This window comes from Branchiostoma lanceolatum, chromosome 4 (genome assembly GCF_035083965.1).
Source record: "Branchiostoma lanceolatum isolate klBraLanc5 chromosome 4, klBraLanc5.hap2, whole genome shotgun sequence".
Taxonomy (NCBI): Eukaryota; Metazoa; Chordata; class Leptocardii; order Amphioxiformes; family Branchiostomatidae; genus Branchiostoma; species Branchiostoma lanceolatum.
Window position 1 is genome coordinate 8,631,605 of NC_089725.1, and position 14,473 is coordinate 8,646,077.

General features: G+C 39.9%; 1 protein-coding gene across 12 annotated transcripts in view; it reads left to right on the plus strand.

Moving 5' to 3' along the window:
- The window catches only part of LOC136432426 (dual specificity tyrosine-phosphorylation-regulated kinase 1A-like), a 40,281-nt gene that overhangs the window by 2,868 nt on the left and 22,940 nt on the right, over positions 1-14,473 (plus strand). For 3 of the 12 annotated variants that reach the window (XM_066423700.1, XM_066423703.1, XM_066423713.1), the window contains exon 1: positions 11,389-11,746. The exons of 6 other annotated variants lie outside the window; for them this stretch is intronic. In XM_066423700.1, the coding sequence (XP_066279797.1) occupies positions 11,668-11,746 (79 nt within the window). In that variant the 5' untranslated portion in view covers positions 11,389-11,667. Of the gene's footprint in view, positions 1-8,822; positions 8,938-11,387; positions 11,747-14,473 lie in introns of those variants that run through there. 3 more of the 12 variants (XM_066423704.1, XM_066423709.1, XM_066423701.1) reach the window with 2 other exon arrangements.

Here is a 14,473-nt window from a genome sequence, read left to right on the forward strand (position 1 = left end):
GCACAAGTTACAGTGCACACACATACTGTACACGTAGTTAGTGAAAGTCAGCCTATTGAGAGGTGAAGTGAGTTAGGCTAGTAGTTACCCACGAGGACTATTTGTACAACAGTCGCTCCTACCAGCTTTCACCGGTCCTGCTCATGGTTACGTTCTTACCACACTTGAACGTGACCCTGTCTGAGTTCCGACATGCAGTCGTGTACATGTGTATGAATTGCCAGATAAAGAGGGATTTAATGTCAGTCATTTACGCAAGTTGGAGACTTGATCTGCAAACTTGGCTCTTGAGTATAATATAACTCACTGGGTTTTCTCAGTCAATGATTTCAGTGGTTGTGATGGTTCATGTGTTTGTATGTGCGTCATGCAAGTCAAAATTTCAGGATTTCAAAACACCTTCAGCTGTGAAAAGGGAATGTTTTCTATAATGAGAAAGTATGGCAAGGAAAAATCATGGATGGGAAACTTACTGTTTGTTTACATCAGAGATAATTGATCATTTCGAGAAGGCAGACCGTGGTAATGCAATGTCAAAAACGACAGTCGGGCAACATGCAAACACATATCTTTCAGACTTGAATTTGTTTGTAGATTAGAGGGCCATTGTTTTAGGTAGCCTTTGTCGCAGATTGGGTTGGAAGCATTAAGCTTGTATGCTATGTAAAGTTTATGCCAAAGTACTGTTAGATCTATATTATTAGGTGATGATTGCAGATAAAAATGTCAACATATATGCCAAAGGGATGTCTGAATCTCTTCACTCTAGCTCATTCCTTTACCAGTTTATATAGACTTGTTGAGATAAAATATTGATAATGTTGTCTTTTGCCAAAAGAAATCTCACTGGATAAAGCCATTGCATATGATTATGATGTTCATTTGCATTATTGGGACAAGTTAATGTCAATAGTTGCAGCTAGATAATGTTGTCTTTTGCAAAATAAAGTCCTACTGGATAAAGCCACTGCATATGATGCTCATTTGCATTATTGGGACAAGTTAATGTCAATAGTTTACTCTATTGTAGCCCGTTACATGTGACGTGATGGAAGTGGCAGCTACATTGTAATGAGTCAATGAACTGAAGTTACCCATAGTGGACATGCATAGTTTTATTGACTTGTTTATGTGATCTTTAAGAGCTCATAAACAAATGACCCCATGTAACCCCTGGGTCTTGATGTGTTGCATCATCCATTTGATGATGACACGGTTGGGCAGCTATTCTTGTGCATGATAAGAATTAGCATATACCAACATCTACATCTTCATTTGAATATGTGAACAGGTTCTTTACTGTAAGTTATATTCCATTAGTTGTTAAGATTGGCCTGTGTTTTGCAGTTGTTCCAGTCTGAATAGATTTAATGCTAATAGCATTTTTTTAAATCCGGACTAAACCAGTCTATCTGTAGGGCTTGTTCATTCTTACGTCTTAACGTCAATCGGTCAATGGCATTTTCCATGCAAAAAAAAGCTTTTTTTTGGAACAATATAGCTATCTCTGTGCACAGGAGCAGAGATGATATTAGCCAAGTTTATGAGATATTTCTGTTTATTAGAAGAGAAAAGCTGTTTTTATATGAATCATTATGATGCCCCACCAAGAGGAAAATTCATCAGTCAGGCAGCCTCTGCATATTGTCTGTTTTGTTGTTTACTTGTTGTTGCTAAGGCAACTGAGTGGCAGAGGCAGCTGGTTTAGAAAGGTGATGAAAATCTCAAGGTGAACGCTAACAATTTTCAAGGTGACACTGACTGAAAAACAGAATTCCTGCTTAGATAGACAACATATACAATTTGCAAGTTCAAGAAAGTCAGCTGTTGTGTGTTTCCTGTTGCAACTGTTTGGCAGGCAACTTGTTTGTGACAAATGCATGATTATTAATATGAATTTCAAAGCATGCAGGTACAAAAACAGATATTCACCGCCCTCTAATCTAATCTAAAGAGATTTCCAAAGCAACGTCCAGTAAAATGCACTCCTGTATATGTAAACTGCATACCTAAGGGGGAGCTGCACTAGAGATCTCTCAAATGCACTGTTTATCAAATTGTAGGACATATGTAACCCAGCGGAAAAATGTTAATGGACGTTATAATCAGTTCAGGAGGACCCTGTCCTCACGCGGATAGGTGATTTTCGTGCAGGTACCCAGGGGTTGTCGGTAGTTTTGATGTGAAGTGAAGTATGCAGCTGTATGGCCGTTAAACACCTGCTGCCAGCACAAGTGGCTGGAAACCACCATGTTTAAAGAAGTGGTCTGATTAAGAAGAATGTATACAAACCATCTCTCTTCGCTATACTACAACTAAGCGCACCCCCCCCCATCATTTATGGTTATCATACGCAGGACAGTCGCGGAGGTAGTACATAAATATACAATTATGTCTGAGCCCGGCTATTTATAGCAAAGTTAATGTACTTGACCTGGTTACAGGCTGCGTACTTGCGGCAGGTTATTGGTGGATTATTGTGTTGTCGCTGCCGTAAATCTGTCTGGGCCGCCGAACGCACGTCTGGCTGCCTGGTCGATGGGTTTAGCTGCAGGGGGGTACTGTACTGCGCACCACTTAGTGGCGTTCCTAACATTTAGTCATTATTAGTATTGTGTCTATCAGTATCACTGCAGTTTGGTTTAGATAGTCTACATACATGTACACATTGCTGCTTACCTAAACTCTGGACCTAAACTGGACTGGACCTAAGGTTTAGGTTCAAGTAAAAAAAAAAGTTAATAAAAAAAAATCAAGAAATTTGCACTGGAAAAATAATCAAAACATTGCTGTTTTTATGTTTATAACTGAACATTTGTGTTAACTGCTGATTATATAATTTTGCATGTATAGTTTTCAAATTGCATGTTAAGTTTATGCAATTTTACGTGTGATATACATATGCCATGGGTTCAGGTAAAGACTTAAGTCTGGACCTGAACCTCTGGACCTAAATCCGGACCTAAATTTGAACACAGGATTAGGTATACAGCACTACATGTATATCACATGTAAGATTGACACAGGTCAAACTTCAAGTGTGATTATATATCATATGCAGGTAAAGGCTTAAGACTAATAGCCGTGGTGTTGTCGATTGACCGTCAATAACTTGGACATAAACGTCAAGTGTTGTGAGAAGTGCAAACAAGTTGTGAAAAGGAACAAGATGTTGGCAGCACTTTAGATGGTGGCATGTTGTAAATTGTAGCGTAGGATATGTGGATGGTAGATTGACAGGAATAAGACATATTTCGGCAAACGCTTGGAAACATATGCATATGGTGACTCATGTATGTAATGTTACCTTAGGTAGCCTCTGCCATTCAGAAAATAGCTACATTTGAAAATTTGATTGCGCTAAAGATAACATGGATCAGAAAATTGCTGCTTCCTTTGACAAGTTTTGTTTTGTGGGATTTGACGTGCATCGCCAGGATTTGATTGGTGTAGTTTGTTAACCCCTAGGCTTCCTGTGGTCATAGCGTGCCCGCTCAATTGACTTACTAACTCTCTTATCCACTTTGAGTCACTCCTACCTGACCCTGGTTCACAAAGCCACTGCTATCAGTCTGCCCTCACCACACTGGATTGAAAGGGCTTCACAGGGGATAGGGTTTACTTAGAACAGGCCCGCACGTGCACACAGCGTGGTGGTGGGCCACAAATATACACGTTATACAGCGTTGCCCATATAACATGTCAGATTGACTTCCATTACCAAGGATTAGTGTGCCTACCTGGAGTAACTAGACGGCTATAGACACATATTCTCATACACATGCAGTCACAAAATCGATCAAGTGTAAGTTGTAGATATTGTGGCTATTGTATTGTCAAGCTTTGATGATACTGTGTACAAGTTTCATTCCTTCGCTCTTTGCTAAATCGTTAAATGCTTCTTTGGCAACATCCATAGCTATGGATACCATATGTCTTTATTCATAGACTTTGTCATCAATTCTAAGACCAAGGAAGGAAGGGGGATCTTTGCTACGAACAATTTACATATGATATAAGGACTGGAAGACAGCCAGTTCCTCGTGTTTGTTGCGAAACCGAAAGTTCTTTTGCCAACTTGGAATAGCGGTACCTTCATGGCTGAGCGGTCCTTCTGAATGTCAAAGCTGACAAGGGGGTGTTCTTGTCAGCAGTAAAAGAGAGTGTACACACTGTTCTGGGTCAGGACAACCTGATCCTCGGTGGTGGAAGGGTTAACTTGCTGGGGGAAACCCCTCCGTCTTCCCCAGGGGTGTACAAGGTGGAGGTTTATTTGGAAGGGTTATCAAAAGGTCTTCACACGTCCGTGAACCAATTTGGGAGGCACTTCTTTTCTTCATGCTGGGATTTAAAAGAAGAAGAAGATATTTATTGACACAACAAAAGCACAGCGACTTTCGTAAGGTCTACTACATACATACATACAAAGGAATAAGTGCATAAAATGTGTCGCTATTGGATTTTGAGGATGTTTGCCTGAGAAGTATGTGTACCTAGGCTTCAGAACAGGTATTACATAAAGGAACTGATTTTACAATTGAGAAATTCTAACATTGTCTTCATGAAATACAAAGATTTAAGCCGAATGGACTGAATCAAGTTGATGCAGAAGTAGTAGAAAGAAAGCATAGGGACATTTGGTTGTGAGGTGTTTTACATCGTAGAAACATCCTCTTCCTATTTCTGAAGTGAACGGATTGATCAAACTAATTTCCTAAGGTACTCAAGGCTCAAAATTCATTTTTGGCAATAGGTGCACCCAACCCCAAAAATTAAGGTGTACAGAAAGAATTTTGGGTGCACCACATAGAATTAAGTTGAATGTCAGCAAAACATAATTACAGAATGTAATGCTCTTAAGAACTTCAATCTGTAATTCTACAGCTAACCTTAAAATTTAAAACGAGTCATGCATCATATAAAGTATAACAACAGGTTATATTGCCATTTCTGATACTCACATTTCTAGAATATTCTGTATACTTATGTACAATGGTGCTTTTACCCTATAGCCTACAAAAATAGTAGGTGCACTGGTGCACCCACAGTCAAAAATTAGGTGCACATCTCCAATTTTGTGTGCACACAGGTGCACATGCACTCACTATTTCGAGCCCTGGTACTTGAACTTGAATGGGAAACTACCTTTTGGCAAGATTATGTTATATCCATGTTGACGTCCCCACATTTGCCATTACAGCAATAGGGCTTGAATATCACCTGCATATACATGTACATTGCAGTACAATGTATGTCATGTACTTGTCTAGGAAGCCATTTGTCTTATTCCATCGTGGAAGCATTATATTGTCCCTGACAACTCACATGGGCTTAATGTGGCACCCTGCACATGTCAAGAAACAGTGGGGGTCCGTTGGAAACATGTTTATAGACATTTTGATGTCATGTGATCAGGTCCAGTTTTGCCTAATTTTCAGGTTATTTTGAAATTGTACAGTACATATTGTTGTTCTTTGTACTGCTATTATATAGTCCAGTTAGTCGGAGAATGACAATGATGCACAAATGGAATGGAAGACGAGTTATCTTACACAAGGGAGGTCATCCCAGTCCATGGCCGAGGGAGAGACTCTTCTTCACTAGACCTGCCAGAGTTATGGGGAGTGAGTCCGCAGCATGGAAGAGCCACTGTCTGGCCCGAATATATAAGGCAGGGCACTTTGCTGTGGCTGCCAGAAATTATGGGAACAAAAAAGAGACCCTTGTCGCCAAGCTGTCTACATATCCCAGACAGATCTTGTTGTACCTTCCACTAAATATTGCAAGCTGCAGTTTTGAAGGAGGAAACCTGTGTCTCATTATGAGACGTTTAGACGGGATTTCATGTGTGAATGCTTCAGTGAGTTTGCCATGTTCGGACAGATTCAGGTGCAGACGCCCGCCTGTTGGCAGTAATTTATCGCCCCTCTCGATCACCAGTCGGGCAATATGTCGGGCTAATTTTTGCCCAAACACAATACCAGAGGTCAAAAGATAACCTTCCTTCGGTCACTGCAATGTACCAGGAGTCCATGATTATGTATGACTATTGCAGGGTGTGGCTATATTAAAATTCACAGACATATTGCCCATATTTGGGGAGCTTGTATGTGAGGGATGTCAAGTATTGGGTAGGGCCATGTCACCAGCCATATAGATCCTCATGATGGCACGGTGAATTTAATCAGTGTTACAGGTACATTTGTCAATAATTGTATATTGCCTTGGTCAGTTGGTGAATATTTTACCTGAATAAATTTCATATCTGCCAGCTATTTCTATCTCACACAGTTATCATTTCAAAGCACGGTTTGTTTAAAATTGCACAAGGAAATTATGCACGACTTGTGACGCAAGATTTATTGGCCATTATTTGTTGTGTAAATATGTACACACGAAATTTTTACGTGTACAATACGTGTCCCAACTAACAGAACAGGTCCTTGTGAACGTTGTGGTTTACGTTACATTTTTCGTTTATGGCTGTCCACAAACTCTCGTCACATATTTTATAAAAGGAAGTGAGCGACCATTCCGGGATGATCGCAGTTATGGAAACGTGGTATGCAGAAATATTCCCACACTAGTTCCCTTGGGAAAGCATCCCTTATGTATTTTTGCTGTATCATCAGTTCCCAGTACGATTGATGGAGTATCAGACCGGTGAACTTGTCATACAGAATGTATTTAAATATACATGAAGAAAACAGCCGTTCTAACTATGTATGATTTCTGGTTTGCTTTAACAAGGCGGAAATACAAGATCTGATACCAGATTAAAGTATTTGTGCCTGACTAGATTTGAATGGTGGATGATAAATATGTCATATCAACTCTCACTGGTAGTTGCCACAGTATTGGAATTTTACGTCAGTTTTAGATTTTATAGACATGCATTGTTGTGTGTCTATTGTCTTTACCCCTGACTTGTCGACCTGTGCTTCGCAGTGTTCCATTCTTGCCAAGTCTGCAGGTTTCAGAGCGTGTAAAAAAAGCACCACGTGCCAAGTTACCCCTCTTTTATGACGTCAACCAAAACACCACGGCGCTTACAGTGGTGGGGGTCCGTCTTCTCAATGAACATGTGCAACCTGACCTGCCTGGTTTCCGGTCTGCCTTGTTGTGCACCTGTACCTTTGACCATTGTGGAAGCCTGATCCTTGTAGCCTTGTGAGGCCTGGTTTATTTCAGGTTGTTATCTTGTGCTGTACATATCCAGGGCTCAAAATACTGGGTGCATGTGCACCTGTGACTGTGTGCACCCAAAATTGAAGCTGTGCACCTAATTTTTGACTGTGGGTGCACCGGTGCACCTAGATATTTTTGTAGACTATAGGGTAGAGGTACTATTGTACACTGGTATACAAAACATTCTTGAAATTCGAGTATCTGAAAAAGTAGTATAACCTTTGTCATGCATTACTTCTTATAAATTAGCTATAACATTACAGATTGAAGTTCTTAGGAGCGTTAAACTCAAATATGTTTTGCTGACATTAAGCTTTATTCTATGTGGTGCACCCAAAATTCTTTTTGTGCACCTAATCTTTTTGGTTGGGGGCACCTATTTTGAAAAATGAATTTCGAGCCCTGAGCTATCTATGTAGTCTGCAGATGTTTATAAGCAACATCTACTACAGCAGGCTCGGAACCCAAGGGGCAATACGAAGGACATCAGATAGGGGAACGTAAACAGGGGAAATGTTCTCTCCGAGCAGACATCTCCCATAGCGATGGTAATCCGGGGACACATATCCAGGCACTTATCTAGGGATTTCTAGTCATTCTGAAACATGCATGGCTCACATAACGACCAAGAAAGTTGTCAAGGCTCTCTGTCAGTCCCATATCTAGATCTAGTCCAATTACTGTAAATTCATCTAATTTTTGCAGGGACTTAATTTTGCGGTAGAAGAGTAAAGGAGTTTTTCGCAGTCTTTTCAGTTCAATTTTGAATTAATTCTGTGGTACACTAAGATTTTGCTTATGGATACAGTACCGTGAAATTTGTACCAGAAAGATAAAACTGCTGCGAACATTTGAAGATTTACTGTAAGTAGTCTTAAAGGTTTGCACACAATGTTAGACATTGTTCTTTAACTTTCTGCAGGTGTACTTCTATGTTGATTTCTTCTCTGACCATGTTGGAAAATAATACATCAACAAGTACATGTAAGAAACAGGTGCAGGTGTAAAGGAATACTTAATGCTCAACAACACAGGCAAGGTGTTGGCCATGGCAAATATTTGGACCCTATAACAACACACGTTTGCCTAACATCTGGCTTTGTAGGTGTTTGTTGTGGACATCTCCTATTGAATTGGTCACGTTCCGAGGCTCTAATACAGGTACCTAGCCTATCCAAGCCAAAGTGTTTGGCCACCTGCTTTGATTTGGCCGGTAAATGTCGATAAACAACTGGCGAGGAGACCCGTTTGAAAGGTATTGCAATAAAAGAACACTATTTGCAAGCAATTTAGAGATGTTGTTTTCCGTAGACATTTATACCATTATAGGATAGGCGACCTGTTGTAAGTTACATTTTTTTGTAAGGTATTGCCTTAATGATTAGAATAGCATTCGTAGTTCTGGGAAAATGACAGCGCTGAGACGGAATTCAACCGGTTTCCACTTCATTCAGTCTTTTTCAAGAAACTTAATGATTAGAAATTTAGAATACTTAGACTACTTTACACAATGAATGATGACAAAGTATAAAGCGCTAGACTACTAGGTGATTTTTCACACCTGTTGGTTTCAGACTATCCTTGAAAAGGATTACAGACAACAAAATATTCATAGGGCACAAATGTAGGTGTTCATTTGTTCAAGCCAGTAATGTTTCACATTGGCTATGAGAAGGTTCCTCCTGTAGTGTATAGAAGATATGGAGTTAGTTTTGACACATCCTGCATTTCAAGAAGACAGTTATTTTGGTAAGTGTATAACTTCAATATATCATTGTGAATTGTCTTTGATTACTTTTTCCTCTTGGTTATATGCCTTTCGGGTACAAGGAATTATGCCAACTTCTTATGCCCCCCCCCCCCCCTCCCAAGAACATAATGACAGGGTTCTACCCTGTTAATTTGACAGCTAATTTCCATGGGTGATTATAGTTGTCCAAACTATTTAGATCTGACATGTGAGTCCAAGAAAGTCATCAATTCTTGGCTCAGGGATGGGAAATCTTGTCATGCATGCCCTGCAGTGTTTTGTAAGGGGAAACCAGAATAAGAAAGCTGTGCTAACTTGTTATAAGGTTGACCGGTTCTAGCCTTTGATAGTTTATTTGGTGAAAGACTGGCTGCCAAAAGAATTATTATAAGGAAAATCTTGTAACATTTTCCTTGATCTGGGTTATGGTGATACATGTACATCTTTTATCTTTGATAGGACCTTGCATGCTTGTTTACACAAATGTTTTGAATTTGATATGAATTCATATATACAGTCACGTCAAGATATTTGAATAACTTGTTATTTGTCAGTTTTTGTATGTATACAGTGGGAGGAAATATCTTCATTGTCTTCTAATTTCAGATGTGGAAAAGTATAGCCTATGATATGTTGAGTTGTGAAATAACCAAAAATGTATCTATGTATTGCTCAACATTTGGTAACTGAAGTTTGAATCATGTTAGTATTATTATACCGATACATGGCCCAGTATTTGCTTAATTCGTTAATTTACTACAATCAGCATGTAATTAGAGGCCAGAAATATACATGATACTTCAAGATAATTGCAGGAAGTCTTTCAAAGCTATAGTGACTAACACTTGATGGGAAAACATGTCATACTGGTTTAGAAACATAAAAAAATTTGTAAGTTTGAATTTGTTAGTCCTCTTATCTCCATATTAAGGTATTCAAAGGCCTAAATTATCTTAGGTTATGACACATTTTCATGATTCATAGTCTCCTCTTTTTTTTGGTGCACTACATGTATGTTGTTCCTATCCTTTCCAGGCTGAAAGGTAGACTGAATCATGTTTAATTAACTCACAAGGACTATATTTAGACGTACCCCTAGAATTATGTGAGATTTTGTTGTAGTCTTCCCCCTACTTAAACCTACCTGCCCAACAGGTATTTCAACTTAGATTTTGTGAGCAAAAACCCGTTGGGTTTATGCATGTACTGAATCTCGCCTAGTGGGAAGTTAATTTAGGTCACCTATAATAATGTGGGGGGAAAAAGAACTGAGAAAGAAATGTACACAACTTGCAATTTGTCAAGCTACGGTAAGAAAATAAAGGCTCAGCATTATGAATTAGATTCTACATATTGCCGAAAAGAAAAACAAAATGTTTTGAATTGAATTGTAAGCTATCACACTTGATGAATATTAATACACATGAATCATGATATGGATTACGGTACAACAATACAAGTATCTAATCTGTTTTGTTTATGCTGTTATAAATCTAGAGTCCAATAATTTACATGGCAACTGTCAAGTTAAAACACCTGTTTTCTAAGAATACCCTGGCAGTAAAAATGACCAATCCGAGAGAGCCTCTCATACATAGCAAGATTCAATAGACAGTGGTTGGTGTGTTTTGTATGGCTTTAAAAATAGGGCTGGGTTCCTAGAAAGAGACTTTCTGTTTGGTTGAGCCCTTAATTCTTTCATGCACGTGCCTTGGAGCACCCCGCTTGCTTTGTCTGGGTGTCATTCTATAAACAGCTTACATGTTCGTGAAAAGACTTCTCTAGTGTATGATGTACATGCTTATGTTATGTATACCTCATTGGGTATGAAAGACAGCTAGGGTTTTCCATTTTACAGAATTGACAAAGGAAAGAAAATTATTAGAAATTTTTGGAACATGATTTTGTCCAACATTTAGTATCGCAGTGCAGCCATGGATGTGCAAATACAAAACTGAGAAACGTATGGCTTGCTAGTGTGTTCAAAGGTCACTTTGCCAAATATGTTGGGGCATAAGTCCACAATACACGGTCAAAAACATTAGGCCGAGGAGTCTATCTACTTCTACTAATTTTCATTGCAGTCTACCCATGGGATTTAGCAGACTAATTATTATAGCCATATGCTCTCTTTGTTCTTTTTGTTTATGAAAAAAAATTATGTAACCATATTTCTAAAGAAAAGCACATTTGTTGATGTTTTTTTTTTCATCCAATTCAATCAGTTCAAGAGTGTGCAAGGTCCTAGCTTTCAAGTGCTTCCTTCTCTTCAACACGCCTTGATCAAATAAATCTTCCTGTCAGCCACCCAGGACAAACACTGTAATGTACACTGTGATTGGGCAAACTGACACATCTGGAAGACAGATGTGGGTTATCAACCAATAGGGACAGAGGTTGCATCGGGGGTTTGGCCTGCAGCATGTAAGGTCCGCCAGTATCACGTAATTACCATTCTGAGAGGGTGGCTGATATACCCGGCTGTCTGACGCAGCCCACTGGCCGCAGCGACAAGGCGAAGCCTGCATTCTAATTATAGAATGCTGCCGTAGAGAATGGTTACGACCTTGGGTGCAGCTGTAGAAGGCCCGGCCATGATGGAATTCTCTGGGAACCACCAGCAAAGTGAAGAAGGATAAGGAACAGCTTGAGGCGGAGGCAAGAGGAAGGGGCAAGAGACGTGCGCGTGTGTGCGGCTTCCCGGAAGGAAGGGGGAAAAAGGGTGGAATATGTTGGCGGCGTATCAGGTGGAGTGGCCCCAGAGCGAGCCCCTATGCTGCGTCAGGAATCATCGCAGACAGCCGTCATGTTTGTAACACTAATATTTGCTCTCTCGGGGGTTGATATTTCCATCTGCCTAGATTAATGCTCGTGCACTTGTCACCGTTTCATGATAACGACGCCCTTTTTTTTTTAAATTTCGCAGCTGTTGCATGTGTGCTACATATGGCATGGCACCGGTAGAAATTTTGCAGGCGAGTTTCTTATACAGGAATGTCCCCGAAATTCCTAGCCAGACATTTTGGAACATGGCACAGGAGAAGAGCTATGGCAAGTGTTTGACTAAAATAGTCCTTGTAGCCTGGATAAATAGTGAAGAGGTGCCTATGTTAGACGCTGCTCTGTTGTATACTAGTAGATGACATTTATCCGTTGGCTCATTTTATAGTCGAGACTCTCACCAAACCGGATGGATTAGGGCTCTCTATTGTTTCGTAATGAATCTAATCTTCAGCTTGATGATTTTAAATGACTTCCTGTCGTTACTATTGTGATGGATTGCCAAATTAGAGCGGCGCTGACACTGTTGCTACCCGGCCACCTTTGTGCGAGCATTGGGAAGATAATACTATATTAATAGAGGCGGCAGCCCTCCTATTTGTACCATATTGTCGTCTTATCCACTCTTCACAAATAGAGCTCTGTTCTTACATAATTGACCCTATTTTGATACTAGAGTGCCTTCAGTATTAGCAGTACATAAAAGCGTTAGCATCTATGTTTGAAATAGGTAAAAGGTCACGCTAGCTTGCAAGCACAGATTATAAAGGGTTCGTAACTTGCTTCATCTGCAAAAAGGCTTTGTTTTTTTTCTGTTATGCGATACTCAGTTCAAGATTATAAATATGCTTCCCATTGATATTGATATTGTTATCATAAACATACTTGTGCTAGTGAGCAGTTTATGTTCACTAATATTTGAAAATACAGAAGTCTTCCTTTTCCCTTCAACATGTAGACATAGCCTTGACCCAACTGAAGGCAGAAACTGTAACAAATATGATACATGCTATTGATAGGGCGGGAAATATAAAAAGGGAAGTTAGCTAGGAGGTACACCAGACCAAGGTTGTCTCAACTTTAGATTTATTTCTGTCCCTCTACTCATTGTTTGGTAGCCAATTTTCGTTGTTAAATCTGTCATTTTAACCTTATAAAGATACATTTTCATCAATTTCATGTCATGAAATCCATATTTCTGGGACAGACAGGGTGAAATTTTTGTCCTTCCCAACAAGCAAATTTTGTCCTGTGACAGAGGGACGGGTCCTGTAGACCGCTCTGCACCAGGCAAACTTCAAGTTCAACACACAATGTAGATATAAGTTCTTCTCTGATTTTCCCACTAGAAGGTTCAATAGTTGAGCACCTGACTGTTGCACAATGTTCTAATATGTCCTAACTAATGATTAAGATGGCGGGGATTTTCCACGGGCCCCCAGGAAACAGGACACGTCTTTTCGAAGCGTAAATCATCTGGGTTTTTACCTCCCATCGTAGTTGAAGAGTTCGACTGCTGGTTGGTTGATGAATTGTCTTCCACCGTGGGACAGTCCTGGGAGAAAGAGCACCATTCCCCTCCAAGGGCTGTGATTTAATCCAGGCATTCGTCTCAGCATGGTTGAAGAGTTCGGTCCTGTCATGGTTGGGGAGTCTGGCCCTTGAGTGATAGATAATGGTGGATTAAGGATGACCCCAAAACACAGAAACCTTCTTCCAGGGAGAAGTTGAGCGTATGCATTACTGTACAGTTGATATCCAAGCAGAAGTAGGGACTGAGCCAGTGTTTTGCGCATGTTTTGAACATGTAGATACTGTAGAAAGTCTTCTCTGTCACGACCAGTGGAAAAGTACATGAAACTCATCAGTTCATTGTCTGCCCCTTGAGTGATAGATAATGGTGGATTAAGGATGACCCCAAAACACAGAAACCTTCTTCCAGGGAGAGAAGTTGGGCCTATGCATTACAGTTGATACCCAAGCAGAAGTATGGACTGGGCCAGTGTTATGCGCATGTTTTGAACCTGTAGATACTGTAGAAAGTCTTCTCTGTCACGACAAGTGGAAAAGTACATGTAACTCATCAGTTCATTGTGTTCATTTGAGCTTAAAGGCAACCAAAGCAATTTATTAGGGACCAAAAAATGGAAATGAAAAAAATGCTGAAATCTTTATTTTAGTGACATTTACTAAAACTGTCTAGCCCATTTGTTTAATAACTTCATACTTTGAGCATTTTAAAACCATGCAAAAACATACCATACAACGATCCCCTTAGTTTCACGAGCCTACAAAAACCCCGGCGACGAGTTTTCACATTGCAAGAAAGTCATATTTTTGCATCATGGAAGTCGCTATACATTGTGATACGATCATGTATAGAAGCGACTAAATAAATTGACTTTCAAAATCCGATTTCCTGGCCCTAATATTGCTGGGGTTGCATTAAACTAGATACTGAGACTGAGCCAGATCCTAAGTCCGCTTGGAGATTAATGACAGTGACAATCATGTCTTCACAATTTTATCTCTGATCAGTCAGTGTTCCTCCCATTTTGATCATGACAGGTGACAAGATGATCTGTGTAAATGGATTATCTTGTCGTTCGTTTGATTTCGTGCCCAGGTTTTACTTTTGTCTCAGGTTACTTGTGTACATGAATCTTTGGTGTGGTCAGCAAAGTCTTCTTATGACTTGGTTGTTTCTATGCTTGCTTTCTCAGAAACGTTTATGTCAGCCAGAGCACATTCATT